The following is a 22,586-nucleotide window of genomic DNA, read 5'->3' on the forward strand; positions in this document are numbered from 1 at the left end:
GTCTATCCTTACCTTCAAGTTCCCTTCATAGCCTTGCCTCCCATATCTCACATTTCTAATATTCCAATACATCCCTCCCCATGATATTCTCTCAAGCTCCACCAAAATCCAAAGATCTCCTGCTCCTTCAGTGGCAACCTCCTCTCCTTGCTGAACTGTATGTTTGGAATTTCCTTCAATCGTACCAGCATGATGTCAGCTCTCTGACTTCATAAAAACAACATATGAGGACACCTCATTAGTTACTCCTGTCCTAACTATAGATCAGCCTGTAAGGAAGCCTAAGCACATGTGACCAAAATAATCACATAATGCTTCCCTATTAATTTCTGGAATAATTGAACACTGCCAGTTGAACAATAAAATCTAGGTTAAAAACAAGGTTTGCAGTTATTCATCTTATACACTTCTTATTTCAAGGCAATTCATTTTCTTTCCTAACCAAGTGAAACATTGGAGGAAATATTAGTTGTATGGTTCAGTGATTTACAGGGCGGCAGTCAATATACCTAATTACAGAATAATGAACTGATTTCTATTGATTTCATTTATAGACATGATGCACAAGGACATGCCCAACATAGTGTTAAATCTAACAGACAGTTTACACTGGAATGTAACTAATTAATGCTTTATGTTTGTATAGTTTTAGACAGCATGGAGTAGTTACTATAATTCCACATATATACACTTCCACATCTACTCTACAAACAAACTGTGGGGAAATATGCTACCCATAAAGATCAGTGGACACACTAACTAAACTGCTCATTTACATAATAAGTATTATTTCATAGTTTTTGTTCATATATTACAGAAATAAGGGTAATTTCCAACAACAACTTCATGGGTCAAGGAAAAACTAAGTTACAAGTCAGGTGTGTGTGCGCGCGCATGCACGCACACACACATTCAAGATTCATAATATATCTGGAAATAGGCAACTTAAGACAACAAATCTAGATGATTTGTTAGAATAAAAAATGATCTCAGATACAAAGTATTACAACAACTGCATTAGTATCAATTGTTGGTGCCCTATGTGAAATAAGTTAGCAGGGACTAAAACTTTTCCTGTACTTACTCCAACTTTACAGAACAATCTTCTAAAGTGCCTGATGAAATCAAGGAGTACCTGTTGCTATAGCTGCTTTGACGCTAAACAAGTATGGTTTGATTGATGCTAGGCTGGAAAACAACAGGAAGCCACATTTAAGTTGTTCCAAGCTTCCAAAAGAAGACTAGAACCCGTGTAAAGTAAATAGCATGATTGTCAGGCTATGGCTGTCAAATAAAATGGCTAATTTTGGGTCTTGACCTCACTGGCTAAAAAGACCTTTATTCTTGTCATTGTACCCTTTACTGGCACCACCACTTGCTTCATACAACTGATTGCCTATGCTAAATGGAACCTATTAATTTTTCAACATATAAGATGCTAAGCAAACATAAAAACCATAGGAACCATAGAATTCTCCTATCAACTACTTCTAGGGTATTAGAGGAGTTCTTATACTCAAGTGCACATGTTCAGCTACAATCAAATGGAGTTAAGCAGCTCCCAACCTCTGTGCTGGATTATTGCATCTGAGTTTGTGTATAGTAATCTGTTTCTTGTGATTTATTATTCACTGGTTTCCAATTAATCATCTCCCTGGAATCCTGAGATCAAGCAATTGTCTCTATGTATTACAGTATTGTAAAAAATTCCTTATTGGCCAGGTATTATAAAGTCATATTTTACAGTGGGAAACATAAAGATAAATGTTATGAACCACATCTCAAAAAGTCATTAACAGAGCTTTTTTGAGATCCTCCAATGCCTTTACAAAGAGAAAGTGACGACGTGAGCAGGTATCATAGCATTCTAAAAAGCGACAGGTGATGTTTGAAAAATGAGGTGGAAGCAGTATAATCAGATCTGCTGGGAAAGGGAGTTCCTGGCCGAAGCTGCTGGACCGTGAAAAGGCATTAAAAAGCTCCAACTGGTATCCCATCGAGTTATTCTATGCAATCTACAGAGGTATTAACAATTAAAATCTTAAATAAATAAGGAGCAACTACAAGGGAAAGCTAAGGGTGGTATTCAACCAAGTTTTACTCAAACCCATTGAAGTTAATGGACCTAACTTAGTTATGTTCATTAATTTCAATGGGTTTCATCTGAGTAAAACTTAGTTCAATACCACCCTAAAATTGCAGCAAATAACTTATTTTGTAAATCTCACTTTGAAATAAATTTATTTATCAATAAATAGCTCTGCATTTTAAATTCAAAACATACCTGTATTTCTTATCATTAAAAAGTTTCTAAATTTAGATTGCAACAATCTAACAGTGGATGGAAATAGGAAAGGGCCTCTCTAGCCTCTTTTAATTCTTGCACTGTAGGCAGGGCATCCAAGCATGCTATTGTAGGCCAGCCTCAACAGTCTGCGTGAACAGGTAAATATATTATAGGCTCCACAGGTCACCTGGATCCTACCAAGTTGAAAGCTACAGTACCCCTGATGGCCATCTGTTGTTAATCTGGAGATCCCATAAACACTAGTGTTTATCAGCCAATTCTTGGCCAACACACCAAAGTTAATTGGGCCCTTTAACCAGGGGTCAAAATTTGCTCATTAGCAACTCAGTTCAATGGGGATTAAACATAACCAGTAATAAAGACCACAGACTCAAGACTAGAACTAAAATGAATCAGTCAGCTTATTGGTGTCCAGTGCTTCTTTCAAAGCATATTATTATCTTTATTTGGAAGATAAATATACTCTGAACTTTGAATCACAGCACAGGAACATAAAAACAATGTAGTACTGCAAAAATAAAATATACTAAGAATTGTATAAGAACAACATTAAAATAGCTTTAACAAAGCAATCCATCAGAGTTTATTTCCTTTCTTAATTGATGATTTGACTTATTCCAGTCCATCTAGTTGTGAAACAGAATTTCTCACATATTAGCATTTTGGAATAAAGTTCAGTTACCCATCCATGGCTGTGAGCCAGGATCCTGTGGGTTTCAGCTGAGTGAAAACACATGAAGCAAAGTTGAACAGACAGCAAGTAGAGGGAGTTGGGGAGAAAGTTTCTTTGTAAAAGTAGGATGCTGTTTTTAAATTTACCATCATCTTAGATGCTAACATCTCACATGCAGTGTTAGAAACTGAGATATGAAAGCTAAAAGCTAAATGGCACCTTAAGTCCAGGTTATGGGTGCAACAATGGAATGTCTAAGCACTTTTTTATAACAAAAATACAAAGCTGAAAATGAATGAACTGCAGCTAAAATACTAATTTTTCACATAGTCTAGGCCTTCACCTCCCACCCCCCTAATATTCTTAAGAGGGTATCTTCTCCAGTCTTCAGAGAGTAGCTGAAGTGGGGAGGCAGAAAAAGGTCCTCCTTTCCTTCTACTCTGCAATTTTAATCTGAAATCTTAAGCGCAGTACTGCGCTCAGAGCTCAGAAACTGTTCATGCTAATGAAATTCCCTGTTGCAAGATGTGCCTAGAACAATGGGAGTTTCGAGCACTGCTCACATGACTACTGAGAATCAGCAAAAGTTCCCAATCAGCAAAAGCATGTCAAAATGTTGCAAAGCTTATTTTCTTTCATCCATTTTGATCCATCATGGCTGCTTTACTGTTTGCTGAAAATGACTGTAGTTGATGGTTATGTACTTAGTTGGGTTCTGAGTAACATATGCAGGGTAATTGTACAGAGATATGAGCATCATTTTCCTCTGTCTGAAAACTACCCAAGTGGTGCAGGGAAGGTACCTGAGCATTGCTGTCAATGTCCCTAATTTGAGATGGATGGTGCCTTGGCATTACCATTGGCTATTTGAAAAGGAGCTGTGAATATAGGTATGTTTTTAAGATTATCAATTCTGGCAGAAGTTAAGTAAAAACTAGGCAAATTTGTTTTAGTTTAAAAATACTATCTCACCAAATATTTTTCCTACATCTACAATGAGTTTCCTACTTTCCTGTAGTAGTAAAAGTAGGAGGAACACAAATCTGTTCATTAATGCATTGCATTGCCTGTTTTTTTTAGTATATGTCTAGCAGAACAACATTGTCTGGCAAACATCCTCTGCCAAGGAAAATGGCAAGGACATTGATTTCCATGTATCTATTTATTTAAAAACCACCCTTTAAAAGATTCAGGATAGTATAGAAAAGAGCAAATAACAGCTAATTCAGAAAAATATAGATGCAATTGTAAACCAACAAATAAATATAAAGGACAATAATGCATCAACAACAATTAAAACCTAAACAGGCAAAGATAATCTAAAATTAAGACATGAGTTTACTGATATGAGAAGAGACATTCCTTCAAGTATTTAGCCCAAACCAGTTAAGAATTTTTAAGGTAAATATAGCATCTTAAGTTGAGTTCAGAAGTAAATAGAGTACCAATGACATAACGCATGATTGTGATTCAACATTTTTGTGCACTATAGAGATGTGTTATATTTATTCAGCATGATAAGTTTTAACTGCCAAATTGCTAGCCCAACTCTTATATGGTGTTCAGATTTTGATTTTGAATTCAAGTGTTGAAAAAGTTTGTTCAAGGCTCTTAAGGGCTATGTTTGGTGTCCCAAACTATGTAGCATCAGCAGCAGTCCTGAGCTTAGAGATGAGATTTGAATTCTAGAGTGAAGAGAGGAGACAGAGATTAGCTCTGACTAGAAGGTCAGATAATTATTTCCCCCACCCTTCAGGAACCAAGTTGCAAAGGTGAATGGGGACTTCCCATAAGTCAGTCCCGGGCTATCACAATGATGTTGGGTAACTCTTTTTGCCCGCATGGACACCAATGATCAACTGATTGCTGGGTATTGTGAAGCCCCTTGCAAAACACTCAACAAGATTCAACACAGATGATTGTCAAGTCATGCAAACCACTGTGCACAGCACTCTGCACAAAGCTGTGTTGCATGTAAACACATAATAATAATAATAATAATAATAATAATAATAATAATAACTTACTTACTTACTTACTTACTTACTTACTTACTTACTTACTTACATGCTGCCCATCTGACTGAGTTGCCCCAGTCACTCTGGGCGGCTCCCAACAAAGAACAGTAAAAGCAACAACAACATCAAACATTAAAAACTTCCCTGAACAGGGCTGCCTTCAGATGAACCAGGTATTTACATGCACCACAATCTGATGCCATATTTAACATCAGATGCAGGGGAAGTAGTTGTGTCTTGGCTGAAGTGTCTTCATAGGCTAAATAGGAAGACCTAGCAGACCCATGTAGGCCCACAAGCCAGAGGTTTCTTGCCCCTGCTACAGAGTCAAAAATTCAGTGCTAATATCCCCCTATTATCTCACACAGCTACCTATCTTCGGTTCATGTAGACCAGTTTGCAAGTACATAGATGAAGTTGCTAAGTAACAAAAATTGTGTTACGGTTTCTCTGTCACAGCTTCAAGCTAGATCTTTTATTAAATAAATAGGCTTCCAAAACCTATTTTCGATAGTCAAGACGACTTGTTCAGCTTTGGTATTTGGCATTTCCAGTACATCTGTTAATTCTCAGACAAAATATCCACTGAACTTAAGCATAAAAAAATACAGGAGGGCATTCCTATCCTGCATGTTTCAGTGTGATACCTTCAGCTCTTATGGAGAGGAGATTTAGGGTAACACCCTACTCTTATAAGTGATGTCTTTCTTCCTCAGAAGAAATAGAACCTTCATCCATGTTTTGTAACTTTTATAGAGGTCTCCGGAAAGAGTTTATTGATCCAGTAACCATTTTGTATCTTTGAAGATTGCCTGCACATTACATTTCTCTTCTCTCTGATACAAATAAGAGTATTACAGGATCTGTAGCTAAATTCCTGTCGAGAGAAATGAAGACATGAGGTAATATCTTACCTAAATCAATGTGGCCTTACTTTCCATAACATACAATACACCTATTTGACCTTATTTGCATGTTAATTGATGCATAGGTTTTATTGTGAGGTCTCTTAACTAGCTCAGTCAACTGAGTCATTGACAACTCAATGTAGTTGTAGATGGAGTATTAAATTCTTTGTCTGTACCCATCAGAATTAAACCAGCTGAGCTCTGAACTAATCAAAGCTTCTGGGTCATCTTTAATGAGCTAGCCATAAATGTATGCAGATGACTGCAATAAAATTATATGTTGAAAGTAGTTTGGATCATAGGTGCCCCTGAACTTGCTAATGTGGCTGTGAACTAATTGAGTAAGCTAAGAGAAGGTTCCCATGAAACTCCACTCAACAGCAGCTGAATCTGAAAGAAGCAGCCATCCTGTGGAAACCTAACCTGAAGAGCAGAGAGCAGACAGCCACCCAGAATGACCCCACAGTGCTGCATAAATCTATTTAGCAGTTTTAGCCACAACTGAGGACACTGTGACTACCTGGGTCAATGAAGCTTTCGACTTCCTAAACAGATGCCTCACCCTACCTACAACAAACTATTTTGGAAGCACACCAGAGTTCAAACACAATGTATAAGGAGGTCTGAAGACCCGCCATTTATAAGGAATGATGTTAAGAGTAGAAATCCCAATGAACTTCTTCATGTTTGGGCTCAGAAAGAGATGATAGTTCTTCAAGCCCACATATTTTCCAGTTCAATTAAAATCTGTGCTAAAAAAACCAAGTAAGTTTGTGCACCACCTACCCACCTGCCCCCCTTACTACCAAGACATCCTTCCTGTCTGCCCCTCACCCCCAAGATCCAGTGGTAGCAGCAGTACATGGAAAGGGGAATTAGGTCTGTCCCTCTCTCCATGCTTTCTGTCCACCTAATACTCTGCAACCTCCAAGACAAAAAGCATAGCAGCCATGGGGAAGAGATAGCATGCCTTTCTAACTGCCAAATCAACAGATTAGAAGTATGTGAGACTGTATTTTGGTAGCAGGGGGAAAGAAGAGATGAGTAAATGGGTTGGCTAACAGCCTTCCTGCAATTCCCTAAGTGAGTCTGTTGCCTTCAGGTGCACTGTCCTACTGACATCAACACTGGCAACAGGACAGTGCACCTGAAGGCAACAGACTCACTTAGGGAATTGCAGGTAGGCTGTGAGGCACACATTGCTCTGTCCTTCAACATGCATTGCTTCTCTCTGCCTCCCATCACCTGCCACCTGAGGCAGTTACCTCACGCTGGTCTGAACTTCCAATATTTGTTCTTCCAGGCCGGGGGGGGGGGGAGTCCCATCCCCTCTGCCACGTAAATGCACATGTTCACAATTTTGCATACCTAAAAACCCCACCAACATTTTACATCATTGCAGATTAGTTCAGCTCACTAACATACAATAGCTTAGTTTTGTATTCCCAAGACAATATAATGCAAATTTACTGAAGCAAACTTGCATGAGCATTAGTATATAAACGATAGAAGCATTACGTAAGGCTAAAAAGGGTGAAACCTCAAAAGGTTGCGGAAGGCAAAATAATTTTATTTTACAGCATACTATGTCCAATGCATTTCAGCTCATCACCCCTGTAACAACATGCATAAAACAATGCATTCTAAGTGAACTGCAATGTGGAATAAGATCTGCTGGCTCCTGAAGAGGCAGACATGCTGAAATAATAGGGAATACGATATTATTTTGCTTCCAGCAGTGTTCCGGGTCTTCAGAGATTCCTCTTTGGTGGGAAGGGAAGCTTCTTGTCCCTTAGGTGCCACCCATCTCTTTTTTCTGTTGGCATTATGAATAAACCAAGTGGCACAATCATTGCAAAGTTGCTTTGAGACAGTTTAACTTGACTAGTTTGTTTTAAATCAGTGTGAGGAACCTATGGCCCAAGAGCCAAACTCTCTCCACAGTCCTGCTTCATGTTCTCCTTGGGTATTTTTGCCTGAAAGGAATGTGTCCTCGAACTCTGATAATGCCTCTTACTTCTCTGGATGGAAGATTGTGTGTGTGCATGTGTGCGAACGCATGTGCCTACTGTACAAGGATAAAATTTGCTCTGCCCAGTGTTGCCTTTACCCTCCTCTGGCATGAAGTCTGTCTAGATGAGAATGTGGCCCTCAGAATGAAAAGGTTTCTCCACATCTGTTCAAAACAGAGCTAAACAATTTGCTAAACAAACAAAAAACTCCAAAGAGCTGTGTCACCAAGCTTCTCTCTCTCTCTTTGCATCCAAACACCTGCAGGAAAGGCCCATGAGAGTGCTGCTTTTACATGGCAAAAAGTAGTGCCACTAATATTTGGGTGCCTGAGAGCAGTTTAATATCCATATTACCTTCCAAACTACTATAGGACAAAAATTCTTATTTGAATGAGTGTCATGTATGTCACAAATAATGGAAGGGGGAATGTGTTAATTCAGTGCTAGTAGACCATTTAAGGGTATGTTACTAGTTTCCCTTAAAGAAGTTCTTACCCCTCCCCTCAGAAAAACAAACTGTTTAGCAACTAACTAACTTAAAGATTGTTACTACTAACCAACCAACCAACCAACCAACCAACCAACCAGGGAAAAGGCCACTAACAATGGCAAACATGTTTACAGGATTGCAGGACCTGAACCATCCACTAGCCAACTGGGATAAGGTTAAGAAGATACAAATAATTACAGAATAGTTTACTAGTTTGATAATTTGGAAAATTAAGCCGACTGTATTTGGGCATACATGACAGACTCTACAAGGCCAGAGTTTAAATTCTCAACCTAGAGTAGCAATTTACAAATATTCTGTAAAATGAAATAGAGCATTTAGAAAATCAAGAAATAGTAGTATTGCTAATTCCAGTTCAATAAGTTGCATGGCTATTAATATAGATTCAGACAATAAACACCTTGGTGGTATTCAACTAGGTTTTACGCAGAGTAGGCTTATTGAACTTATAGGACCTAACCTAACCATGGTCATTTATTTCAATGAGACTGATTAAAACTTAGTTGAAGATAGATGATAGATAGATAGATGATAGATAGATAGATGATAGATAAGATATAGATAGGTAACATTTCATTACTGTCCCTGTTCAACCATGTCTAAGTTTGAATGAGAAATTGTGCTGGTATATATTTAGAAAATCAATGCAGCCTTAGTCCTTCCCTAGTCTTGCTGGTGCCATGCTCCTGAGAGCTAAACCATGGTTTGGCTTAGTATTACATCTGAACCTAGGCTTGTGCTTTATCTCATTCTAAACCACAGCTGTTCTCCTCCACTTATTGGTTCTCCTCAAAATATGAACCTGCAGCAACCAATTTACATGAGGGCAGGGGGAATCAATGCTCCTCAGCTGGCTTCTACTAATGTCCATTTATAATATTTATTTCCAATCTCTTTCCGCTTTCAAGAAGCTGATGGCTGACAACAGTAGATAATGCCATGAAACAGAGAACAGTTTATTAAACACATTAAAAACAATACAGCTCAGAAAAAGGAAGTTAAACAGCTGCTTGGACAGAACCAGCAGCAATTATCACACACATGTGTCTAAATAAAAAATGTTTTCACACTTCTAAAATAATAAGAGTTAGAATCTAGCAACTGCTTATTCATGAAGAAGTTCCAAAACAAGGGTGCCATGTTCTTGAAATTTGACTTCACAGATAGATAGAATCCAGAGCATGACATTTCTCCAGCTCACCTCCATCAGTTCACTGAGGACTGTATAATCTCATTAGGTGGAATCCAAGTGGTGCCCATGCACTTGTGAAAAAGCTTTTGATCCAGTGGGCACCTCCGCTTACTGAAAGGGAGGTGAAGTGATTTGCACCAATTTGCAATTCCCTTTATGGACCTCCATACCACTTTCTACCTTGCTATGGAATGTTCCTCAAGCTGGGGGATGCATGAGATACTGGCAAAAAAAGCCCCTCCCCTCTTCTTCCATTAATGGAGGCATCAATTGAATTAAAAGTCCTTCTGTGAGTGCAAGGGCACCAAATGAATGCCACTCATTAAGTTTTTCACCCTACACTAATATGCTGTGTTTGGGGTGGAATGGTCTTACAACAACTCAGGGCAGAGAATGATTACCTAAGATCTTGAATAATCTAAATGTTTGTTTCACACATCTAAAGTCACTGTATAATTACTTTTGTAATGTTAACAACCACCTGATTCATGACCTAAATATTATATTGTATGCCCGCACACAAATTTTAAAAGTCACATATGTCTCCATCTCACATGTATGAAACTTTCATGCACACTTCTGCACAACCTCACGTGTCAAAAACTTCTTGCTTCATATAAGTCCCAGTGTGACTTCATGAGGATTAAGAAAAAACAAGTAGTTTGAAGAGTGAAGCATGTCTGCACACCTTGGTACCCAGGCCTGAGATGTATATTTTAGGGCCTGCTTTATTTTTGTGATTGCAAGTTGTTTTAAGCTCTTTTTAACACTGTGTTTTAATTGTTGCAACCCACCCTGGGATGACAGAGTGTATAATAATAATAATAATAATAATAATAATAATAATAATAATAATAATTTGCAAAATCCACACTTGCACACTTCTCAACAACAAAAATTAACAGAATTCACTGGTAAGCCATAAATATTTATGCAATAGTAATGCCTGAGGAGTTAGTATACAGTTTTATATTTTTTAATGGTTTTGTAAGACTTAAAAAACAAATCTAGGCCACAATTCAGACAGCCATGCAAGAAGACTGGCACCACCCAAAGGGGTTTTTGACCTCTATTTCTCAAGCAGCAGCCTCCTGCACATCATGGCAAACTGCTTTAGAAATTCAGGGGAATTTCCAAAGCAGTTTGATCAATGCGGCATTGGGGGTGGGGCAGGGAAGGGGGGGGGGAATCTGCCATTCAAATAAAAAACAAAAAAGACAGATGCCCAGCTGGGTACACCTAACAGCTCTCTAGATCGTGGCCTGAAATCTTTGGCATTCAAGGCCCACACTTCTAAAGATTTTCTATTTTGCCTATGAATGCTATTTTCACAAACAAGGAACAGTACCTTCCTATGGGATTACAGCATGACAGAGGTGTAGTTGGCCCGTGGGATTAATTAAAAGGGCTAGCATTTATTGCTTGCTCCTTTTAAATTGTTCCCATTTTCGTTAAACATTACTGCTTTTTAAGTTGGTCATGGTATGCCAAACCAAAATGACACAGACCTTTCATGCAAATACAGGATAATATTGGTTACAGAAGTATTCGACATCACTATACGCCTTCAAGAAATCTTAACTTTGTATTTCTTTTCAAGTCAGAAGTTAGCTGAAACATACTCTATACAAAGTATAATATTTCAAAGTTCTCTGTTTAGAAGCAAGCAACTTCCATATTTTAAAACATGAAATACCAAAGTATTAAATCACAACTGACACCACGGCAGGCATCTGTTGTTCTACTACAATTTAACAGCCCCATTATATCCACAATCAAAGCAAAATGAGCATGTATACAGGCAGTTACAATTTAAAATGAAATTTAACGAAAGCCTGTTCCCAAAATAAGGAGAATTTGCTATACTTACTGAATGTTTCTCCTGCTGGCCCATAACTCCATGGTTAGCTGGGATTGCAAGAGGTTTCATAATGAACAAACATATGCTGAACTGAATTTACACATCATGTACCAATTTCTCATGGATAGCAAATCATCCTCTACTGCATTAAACTAAACAAACAAAAACCAAGGGAAAAACCAAGCCAAGAGCTCAAAGTGCCGTTCACAAAATCTCTCACACTTGTAGTGCAGAAAAGCAATCCAAACAGCAGCAATTGTCTCCATTTTTATAACACTCGAAGTCTTAAGCGTGCAAGGATGTAAAGTGCCTGGCAACACCATACATATCCAGCATTCTTCTACAAGAACGAGAGCATTCCCTGAGAGCGAAAGGGAGGAAAAGGGGGGGGGGGGGAGAAAAGCTAAAATGGCTGACTGCACACAGACTCCCTCAAAAAAGCTTAATACAGTATTATATTAGTAAGGGTGCGGGAACCAGCTTCCTGCATTCAGCCAAGCATTGTTAATACTCCTGTTTAATTTGCAATCACAGTAATAAAGAGCCCCTCACCCCCTTAAAAAAAAATAAAAAATCAGGGCAGAGCATGTGAATAGGGACCTCCCCTCTGGCTGCTAATGATGCTGACAGGGTGACCAGTGATCTCTGTTCCACTCAACTAACCAAGTTCACACAATTAATCCAAGCGGCATGACATTGACGGACATTTAATTTAATGATGCCTGTCCCTCACATTCAAGGAAACCATGCCTACCATCAAGAGAGTCACTAAGGGGAAAAAACCAAAAAGAAAAAAACCAAAAACACCAAAGGCACATACACAGAGAAAAACCTAGAGAATCATGAGTCTGAATGTAATACGCCAATATAATTACGTTATTGTGCTTACTTTGGAAGACCATGGCTGCAGGCAGTTGGCATAGCAACGCACAAGGAAAGCCATTTCCTGGGTAGAAAGAACGCTTCCTTTTCTAAATAAAAAATTCCTCTTAGGATACAAACGGCATTGCTGCTTCCTGCAGAAAGCAAAGACACTGTAGTCTGTCTCTTAACCTGCACACAGGCACACTCAATGCAGTTCTAATGATGTAAGTGGATCTCTCTCTCTGCCTCCCTCCCTCTCCCCCTATACATCGAAATATTCAACTCAAATGGAAGACACATTCCTTGCGGCTTGCCCCCTCGGCTGCTTAACTATTTCACTCATTAAGGTACAGATGGACAATTCAGATAGAGTAACAAGCGCTTGCCTGTATTATGTCAGCTTCTGTAGGTCAAGCAAATCCCAAAGGGGAAGGAATCCATTGATTGCTGGCTCCAATGAATACCACTGAAGGCAGGGTGGGAATAAGGAGAAAGACTTACTTGAACAGGCTCCGAACTAAATATCATTTTTCACCAAGGTGAATATAAAGCAATGGTGTTTGCTGCCACCTCCTCCCCCACCCTCCCCCACCCAAAAATAATGTTGCGGCAAAGCTGTAAATATCTCTATCAACTGCTTAATAATGGCATACTTGACAAGCTTTCATGGGCACACAGGTATGATACTGTTCAGGCTTAGGTAACTGAAAGGTGCATAGTTGTGAATTTTCACAATCCTGCGCTGAAATTTGTTTAAATAATGTCTGCAGTTTGCCACACAGGTCAAACATGTAGTTTCCATTAAAAGAGGTGTACAGTTCACAGAATACAGCACTGGAATAGGCAGGCAGGCTCTAAATTTGTACAGATACAACATGTCTCTTGAAGGTAGTATTTCATTTTTAAAATGGAGAAATTAACCTAGCCACTCCCATGTAAAACTAGCTCTGTCACCACAGCATTATGGCACATGAACTAAGCTGAAGGGCATACTCCAGCAAAAAAAAGCACAAAACCCTGCTACATTACAAGCAACACCCTTCCACGATGTTTTTATGCAAGTCACCAGTGAGAAAAATAAGAAAGACTTTTTGCCATCAATTTTTTATCATGAAAATCTGACCTTTTTACACTTACAATGCATTCCTGGTATTCAAGCCCATGTATTCACACAACTTGGGAGAGAAAGGCAGGGAAAGAATGCTCATTTCTGCTACTACAGTAGCAAAAATCGAACAGACGACAAGAACTTTAAACATATATTTATGAACAATATAGAAAAGTGCCAGAGACAGAGGCTGCAGCTGTTTCTACCAGACACATGCATTCTCAGTTGGTTAATTTAATCTGTCATACAGTAATGCTTTCCTGTAGTGACTGCAGGTCAAAGCTCACTTGGCAGACCAAAAGGTGATTCTCTAAAAGTCTATTTTTATAAAGCCATAGAATTCTTTAAAAAATAAAAACAAGCACCACCACTAAACCATATTTTAAAGTTTTGGATCATTCATTTTTAGGCTTGTGTATACCATAATAATCTGTCCCGTATTCTTTTTAAAACACACATTAAAATATGTTTCCTTAGAATTAAAATCTAGAATAAGACTAATATGGGACCGTAGGTTTTTCTTCAGGGTTCGACTATGGAAAAACTGCATTTATGCATGTGTATTCACACGTGCAAGAGTATTTTTGAAAGCATTTTACAGTATTGTGGGAGCTGATAGCACTCATTTGAAGCAGTGGTCTTCAAATTTATTTTTAGCTGTAGCCAAAGAACAAACGTGGATACGTTTGTCACCCTCCCACCATCACTGTTTATTTCGACTGCAAATCTTTTCCCTTTAAACATATAAAAGAAAGCAAATGAGGAAACGCCCTACTCTGGACTCTTTGGTTCTTAATATCTAGGAAGCACCCTCCCCAACAATGGTTTTCTTATTGCATCTTTTCCTTTTGCTGCCATGCCCAGAACACTTCTGTCTCTAGATTTTAGTGGACACATGACACTGGTGGTAATGTGGCTAACATTTCTGAAGTCACAAGTGCCACAGGCAGTAGTTTATAGTGGGTAAGGCTTGAGCTTCCTTCTGCAGTGATACCTACTAGGAAAAGCAGAAGTGGGATGTGAGGAAGTGTGGCAATTGCTTCTCCCACCATGTGCTATGGCTGTCAAAAGAAGACAGCTCAGATATACTAATCACAGAGCAACACAAAACCTATCTAGAAGAGCTCTCACACAGCTGCTGGGCTTTCTTCTGGCAAGCTGCAGCAAGTCGTCTGACTCACTAAGCTCTTACTACTTCCTCACTGGATTGGAAGGCACAGCCCTGTAGACAAAAGCTCTCTGTTTGTTTGGGGGTTTTTCTTGTTCCCATATTCTGGTTTCTTATCCTCTTTTTCTCCTTCCTTCTTCACATTTTGTTCTGATAGCCCGACTTATGACAAGACTCCGCAGGTGCAAAGGCTTGATTCCATGACTACCTGGCTACTGTTGAGCTGCAATAAAAAATGTGTTAGGCTCATGTGGCAGCAGCCTGAGGTATGTGGAACTAGCAGAAGTCATTTTCAAATGCCCTAAGGTACCCACAGAGAGGTGGAGAAAACAAATGTTTACCAAGGTCACTGAAAGCAGCACGTTTAGATTTAAATTAGGAAATGCTGCTCAGCAGTTAAGCACAAAGGCTATACAGTCTCACTTCACAAAGGTTAAGTGGCTCACTAAGTATGGACTAGGGACACTGAGGTCCCAGTCACAACTTGTCGATTTGGCAAGACATGCATAGCATTAGCCTTGAACACCTTCCCCCACCATGTGCAAAACCTTCGAGGTCAATTATCTCAAGCCACAAAAGGAAAAAACTTAAGGATGATCAAAAATTAGTTGCAGAACAAGTGAAAATTACAAATAAATGGAAAATCTTTAAATGTTAAAAATCAGCTGGACCTAGTTCATTCTGTATATTCTATGCATGGCGTGGGAAGGTTCTATGAGCCCCCCATCCCCAAGTTTAAGTTCTATACCTTAGAACATAGGTAGGCAAACTAAGGCCTGAGGGCCGGATCAGGCCCAATCACCTTCTAAATCTGGCCCACGGATGGTCCGGGAATCAGCGTGTTTTTACATGACTAGAATGTGTGCTTTTATTTAAAATGCATCTCTGGGTTATTTGTGGGGCGTAGGAATTCGTTCTTTTTTTCAAAATATAGTCTGGCCCCCCACAAGGTCTGAGGAACAGTGGTCTGGCCCCCTGCTGAAAAAGTATGCTGACCCCTGGAGCAACCTCCCCTATTTGGTAACACTCAAATTGTTTGACCTAAATTCCCATCTTCCATAACCAATTGGCCATGCTGGCTGAGGCTGATAAGATTTGTAGTTCAATATATCTGCAGAGCACAAGGTTGTGAAAAGCTGTCCTACTGTATGTAATGTCTGTACTCTGGAGCTGTGAAAACAGGCCCAAGTCTAGAATAGTAGTAAGCAACTGAGCAATACAAACACACTTAACACAGGCTTGGAAAAATTAGGTAGCCTTAGGATACAATTTAAAAGACCTTACTATATACCCATTACTCTGTTATCAAACCTATGTTTTTCATTAGAAATACATCAGAACTTACTAACAATGAAATCCCTATGGACACAGATGTCATGTCACTTGCATTTCAATTCCCAGAATTTACTCTTATCTAATGACATGATATCGGTGTCATGCAAACTTAGATGTCAGCAAAGTATGACGTAATGGAATTATTTATTAGAGACAAAGAATTAGTTCAGAAATAGTGACCATAATTCCATCATGGAGTTTGAAGGTGCCTGAAAGGGTAATCAAGTCCAATACTTGCTGATGCTGGAAATCTACTAGTACAGCATCCCTGATAAGTGTAGACAAAAGTGCTACTAGAAACCTAGCTAAATCAATTATCCAAGCAGTCTAATTTGTCAGCAAAATATATCAACATCCCCTCTGCTACCCAAAGCCTTGCTTCTCAATCGTTTTGTGAGAAATTTTCATCTGGGGCAGTTATAAAACTGAACTGCAACTATATATTCCATGGGTTCCACTGCTGGTTGGTAAAATGGTAAAGGTTAAGTCAAATTTGACCAGGGGGTGCGGCGCTCACCTCTGCTTTCAGGCCAAGGAAGCTGGTGTTTGTCCACAGACAGCTTCCCAGGTCATGTGGCCAGCATGACTAAACTACTTCTGGTACAACGGAACACTGTGACAGAAACCAGAGCACACAGAAACACAGTTTACCTTCCTACCGCAGTGGTACCTATTTACTTCCTCGCGCTGATATGCTTTCGAACTGCTAGGTTGGCATGAGCTGGAAAAGAGCAATGGGAGCCCACACCACTGCATGTATTTAAACTGCCAACCTTATCATAGGCAAGCCCAAGACGCTTGGTAGTTTAGATCACAGCGCCACCCACCCCTGTGGGTTGACTATACACTGATGTCATTGTGGGCAAGTACTAAGTGTCAGGTACAAGATCCAACATTGATGAAATTAGGGTGGTGGTTGGGCATCATTAGTGATGATGGCAGTGAACTTATGAACACCTTACTTTGTGGTCTCAAACACAAACAGGAGGTAGAAGATTCAGAATAGCATCAAGTGAAAACTTAATAAGGACATCCAGTAAGTGATGAAAACCACCCATTATACCTATTGCCACCCTTCCAATGTGTAATGCACTGAATAAGTCATCTGCATTGCCATAAAGTACTGCCAACTTCTACAGCTATGACACCAATACATCACAATCTCAGTGAGATTAAATAGGGTACTACCTCTCCCTATGAACGATGAACTATGAACAAAAAGTGCCTTCTCAGTACTATATCCAACCTGGAAGATGAACATGTTGACAAAAATATCCAGGGACAACTATAGCAGCAGAATGACTCTCAGTAACTTTCTTTGTAACTAATCTTTTTGCAGGGCTGTAGTAGTAACAAGCAACAGTAACACTACTCAAATTGAGTAGTAACACTATTCAAATTGCAAAATAAAAGAGCAGGTTTCAGCACATCATTACCCCTTGGTCTGAGTGGTTGCAGTAGATATAATGGAAGCAATTGAGAACTATGTGATCTGAATCATGGTTGCCAATCCACTACTAAAGCCAACTGTAGGCAGGCTGGCAATCATATGTGGATGCCAGAGTATGGCTCTTTAGTTTATTCCCATACCACTTGAAATTTTCAGTTTTGTAAAAAGGAAAATATAATTACCCTGACTTATTATTATTAATATATTACTATTTAACCTTAAAATATTACACTTGCAAATAATGTTATAGTGCATTTTTCTTAGATTCTCTAGGTTTAGGCTTAGATCCTGTTAACATTCTATCTTCACCACCTCTATTAGCAATATATGCTGCATGGTTAACCCATTTGCTGATGTTCCAGACCATCTGTACAAATACCATTCTGTTGAGCTGTTACTGTGGATGAATCCATAATCCAGATCTTTAATACACCCAGCACTGAGCACAGACACATTGGTGCCTTAGCTGGGTTTGCTGCTGACACCTGCCAATCTTGCTTTAATTGCAGATTGGTTAGTCATATAGCACATTCTGTTCTTAGCTTTTAGAGAAAAACATTCCATTTACATTTCCTACTGCTTAAAAGAGCAGCAGTGTGTATAAAGGTATTAAATATTTTTAATCCATGACTCCTGTTTAAATAGCTACTTTAAAACAGAAACATTAGAAAACTATGGAAGTGTTTGCGCCATTCCAGCTAATGCCAGCTGTTTTGTTAGCAGGATTTAATAACTAAACTAGAAAAGCCTGCCATATGCAAACACACAAGTTTTAAGCTGCAAAAATACTTTAAAATCTATTTTAATTATACCTCAAAAAGGAGGCTTAAGTGTTCACATATCTTACAAATGTTATACCTTGGAGCATTTCAAATGTTTCAAAAGCAACAGCATTAAAGCAATCCTGGCTAGTACAGGTGGTGGCCCTCAATTTTTAAATTTGCATATTTATGGATGTTTATGCATATTTATGGATTACTGAAGGAACTATCACACAAACAGGATCATTCTTCCTTTGCATCAGCCAATGTGGAGGGGAGGGGCAATCCTGCTTAGGGCACTGCTCAGGTGCAGAATAGAGTTTAGAGAGCTTGTAGCAATCTTGTGCACCCAAGCCCATAGCTTAGCAGGATTGGTCACACTTTGCAACAACGATCCTGCTTAGTGCTGGGTTCCAAAAGCGCTGTTTGAAGCATCTATCTTTGAACGTTTGAAGGAGAGGGGGCTACTTTAAACAGTGCTTTTGAGAAATTCTTTAAGGCAGCCACTGCACTCCTGTTTTAGAGGGCCTGAGGTTCCCCACTCCTGCTATAGTTAATGACAGAGTGGGCACTGTAACTGCTCCTTACTCTGCTAGGACACCACAGGACGAAGGAAAGGGAGTATCCTTGGGGACCTGGGAGTGGCAAGAGAGTAGCCGATGTTGCAAGAGTTCAGTCAAGGTATCTGAAGGTTTATGTTCCATTTAGCCTTGTCTTCCAAACTCCCTGGATTTCAATCAAAGTCAGGCTCCAACAGTTACTCATAACATCCCTCATTTTCAGTGCTGAAGCTCCCTCAGTTCTCAGACATGCTGCTTTGAGGACTGGCCAGCTACTTGGACCTGGGTTCTGCGGTGGCAAAACTATGGTCCCAGTTAAGTATGTGCAGCTACTTATTTCAGACATGTTTAAGTCAAGTCTCCTTAGAATCATAGCCATCGACACTGATGTGATCGGTCTAAAGTAAGCAGTCCACAGCTTTAATCAGAACAATGAGTTTTGCTGTTGTTTTTATAACAATCATAAGCTTATGGATACTTGGAGTTTGAACAGTCAGGGGTTGATTGATTGATTGATTGATTGATTGATTAGTTAGTCACCCTTAATAAATATTCATTGGGTATCTTACAAACAAAACATTTATAAATAGAGAATGACATCCAATAGTGGCCACCCACTAGTGGACCAGGCTTCCACTGGTGAGACAAGACTTACCCTTCCTCTCCTCCCCTTCCCCCTGCACCTCCCATACAGCCCCAAAGTTCAGGCCACAGAGAAGGGGAAGCTTGTATGGCATGGATACCCCCCCCCCATTATACTTTTTAGGAAAAGAATCCAAAAAGACAGGAAAACACTTAAATTTCATAGCTACAGTTCCATGGCCAAGAAAGCCCTTTCCCTGGTAGACAAACGCCAGTGATCAGATGTCATGCAACCAGAGCAAGGCTTAAGGTTTGAGTAGGCTATGCAGGAGGCAATCTTCCAGGAAACCTGCCCTAAGCCAGTTAGGGCTTGTCAGGTTGAAACCAGCACTTTAATTCCCAGGAATGAGCTGAGAGTCAGGAGTTGCATATATTGACAGACATTTCATCTCTAGGTCACTATCTCTAGGTGTGATCAGATTAAATGTATTTACTACATACTGACTGGTTACCTCTGCACAAATCATAGCAGACTAGTGCCCCCACTCATTAAAAATGGCAGCTCAACAACAAATTTTGATGCATGAATTTGACTTCTCTAGAACTACAAAAGGATGCAAGATGCCCAAGCATAATGTATATACAATATTCAAATATTGCAAAGTTAGTAGCAAACCAGTGGTGAAGAAAAGTTTTAGTATTCAATGTTTTTCCAAGTTTTTAACAATCGTCTGTCATTCAATTTTCTACTGAATTTATTTACAGGTTTCAATTTTCTATTATTAAATGGATTTCTCTCAAGGAAGGTTGCCCAATCTTCTCTTAACAAATAAGCATACATTTAACACTAGCATTTAATGTGACACAACTCCACATTTGAGTAATTCAGAAAAAATGCCACCTGATACAAAAACTGCTTATTGAAGAATATCTCAGTAACTCTCTTAACAGATTTATAAGCTTACAGGGCAGGCAACCCAGCACTGTCAATTTTCACAAATTGGAAACAGGACCCAGACTGGCAGGCATATTACTGACACCTAAATTGCCTAAAATGCAGCATGGCTTGATACACAACACCCTTATTACAGTGAATTTCCAAAGCAACCAAAAGATGGGTCCAATTATGGCATCAATACAAGCTCTTCTTCCAAGGGGAATGGAAGAAGAGCAAATCCCAGTGGACACACACGTTTGCAGCAAAGATGATGTAATGTATAGAGACAGAAAGATATCCTCAGACAGAAGCTGAAACTTAGGTAAACAGACCACACAGTACCTTGAACTGCTGTGCACTTCTTTCAACTGTGTGTGTGTGTGTGTGTGTGTGCGTGCGCGCGTGCGTGCGCACGCACACACACACACACACACACACAAAATGGCAACAGAAACTGTAACAGTATCTCAGGTTGTTATCCATACGTTTGTCACTCTGATATGATAAAAAAAAAAGCAGTACTGGCTATGAGTTAAGAATAGTCACTCAAGCACCTTGTGAAAATATAAATTTAGGATATATGTAAGCAAAACAAAGTTAAATATGCCACTACAGCTAATGAATCCATCCATCCTGACATACATCAAAAAATTCAAAGCCCTAAATGTTCTTAAATCATTATACTTTAGGAATACTTAGAACCTGGTTATTTTGTCTAGTACAAAAACTACTTTTGACTTCTACCCTCAGATGCTGCTAATCTCTATAGGTTTTCAGATGTTAGGATGAAATATTACAACTGAAAGTATTAAAAAGTGCAGCCTATGAAAAACCAATGAAATTAATAGTGTTAAGCTACTATTAAATATTAAACCACTAACTTTAGATATACAGCTAGACATAGGTTGCAAACATAGTACAGTCGTACCTTGGATCCCAAACGCCTTGCAACTTGAATGCTTTGGCTCCCGAACGCCGCTAACCCGGAAGTGAGTGTTCCGGTTTGCAAAGGTTCTTTGGAAGCCGAACGACCAGCACGGCTTCTGCAGCTTCCGATTGAGTGCAGGAAGCTCCTGAAGCCAATCGGAAACAACGCCTTGGTTGTCAAACATTTTCAGAAGTCGAATGGATTCCGTTCGACAACCAAGGTAAGCCTGTAACATAGTATTTAACTACTACTTTTAATATTTTTTATTTACAGAATTGTATTAATGGTGTGAAGTCAAGCTTATATATTGATCTTCACCTTTGCTGAACAGTATATAAAAAGTGGTCTCTGATGCATTATCTATCTTACTAGTAAAAAAATAATTCACCTTACACATATCTATTACAAAGACAAACCAAGCCCTACTAGGAACAGTTGAGGAAGTTGGGTATGTTTCGCCTCATAAAGAGGGGACTGAGAGGAGACATGAGAGCCATCTTCAAACATCTAAAGGGCTGTCACAACAATAAGCAAGCTTTTTTTTTCCTGCTCCAGAGGCTAGGACCTGAACCAATAGATTCAAGTTATAAGAAAGGAGATTCTAACTAAACATCAGGAAGAACTTTCTGACAGTAAGAGCTGTTCCATGGTGAAACAGACTCCCACCAGAGATTGGATAGCCACCTGTCATGTATAATCTAGTGAGATTCCTGCACTGCAGGGGGCTGCACTAGATGGCCCTGGCGATTCCTTCCAACTCGACAATTATATGATTCTATGACCCAGAATCTGGAGCTGGGTTGGTTTAAAAATATTGTGGCCCCTATTTGACCCACCAGGCTGTTACTGACAAACCATGCAGACACTGACATAGTATCAAAGGAACAACTAGCTTAAAGTGAGCTCCTGTTATTTAGATGGAGCATGGCATGCTTCTACCAACCATCAGCTGATGAATGGTGGAAGAGCATCTTGGCCCAGGAGCAGAAAGTGGTTTGCACTGAAACATCTGCGAAAATGAATGGGGGCGGGGGACATCTCCATTTTAGCAGTGGTTTCAATACAAATCATTTCTTGCTCCTGTAGCAACCCTCTTTGAAGGTGCAAGTGCGCCTTCAAAGAGGCTCATCACCTGACATCATTGACAACTGTGAAATATGGCCTGTGAAGGTTAGGGAAGATTTCTACCTCTGTTGCAGTCTACGCATACCCCCTAATGCTTACATAACTGTGTTGGATTCACTGCCACATGTGCAAATGGGGTGAAAATAGCGATTGACAACTGCTGTGATAGTATAGAATGTTTGTAAACAGTAAAAATTCAGGTAGTAAAAGTGTCAACATTCATGAAAAGAGAAATGAGGCAGAGAAGAGTGGGGCTGAGGAAGCTCCAAAGTGAACCTTGTGCTC

At 39.4% G+C, this 22,586-nt stretch overlaps 1 protein-coding gene across 7 annotated transcripts in view; it reads right to left on the minus strand.

Annotated features, from left to right (window-relative positions):
* Positions 1 to 22,586, minus strand: part of RAPGEF2 (Rap guanine nucleotide exchange factor 2) — a 157,749-nt gene that overhangs the window by 49,849 nt on the left and 85,314 nt on the right. Inside the window, exon 1 of one of the 7 annotated variants that reach the window (XM_081875208.1) lies at positions 12,373 to 12,516. The exons of 4 other annotated variants lie outside the window; for them this stretch is intronic. In XM_081875208.1, the coding sequence (XP_081731334.1) occupies positions 12,373 to 12,426 (54 nt within the window). In that variant the 5' untranslated portion in view covers positions 12,427 to 12,516. Of the gene's footprint in view, positions 1 to 12; positions 156 to 11,492; positions 11,993 to 12,372; positions 12,517 to 22,586 lie in introns of those variants that run through there. 2 more of the 7 variants (XM_081875206.1, XM_081875207.1) reach the window with 2 other exon arrangements.

The sequence above is a fragment of the Podarcis erhardii genome (genome assembly GCF_964252035.2).
Source record: "Podarcis erhardii genome assembly, chromosome: 9".
Classification (NCBI taxonomy): Eukaryota; Metazoa; Chordata; class Lepidosauria; order Squamata; family Lacertidae; genus Podarcis; species Podarcis erhardii.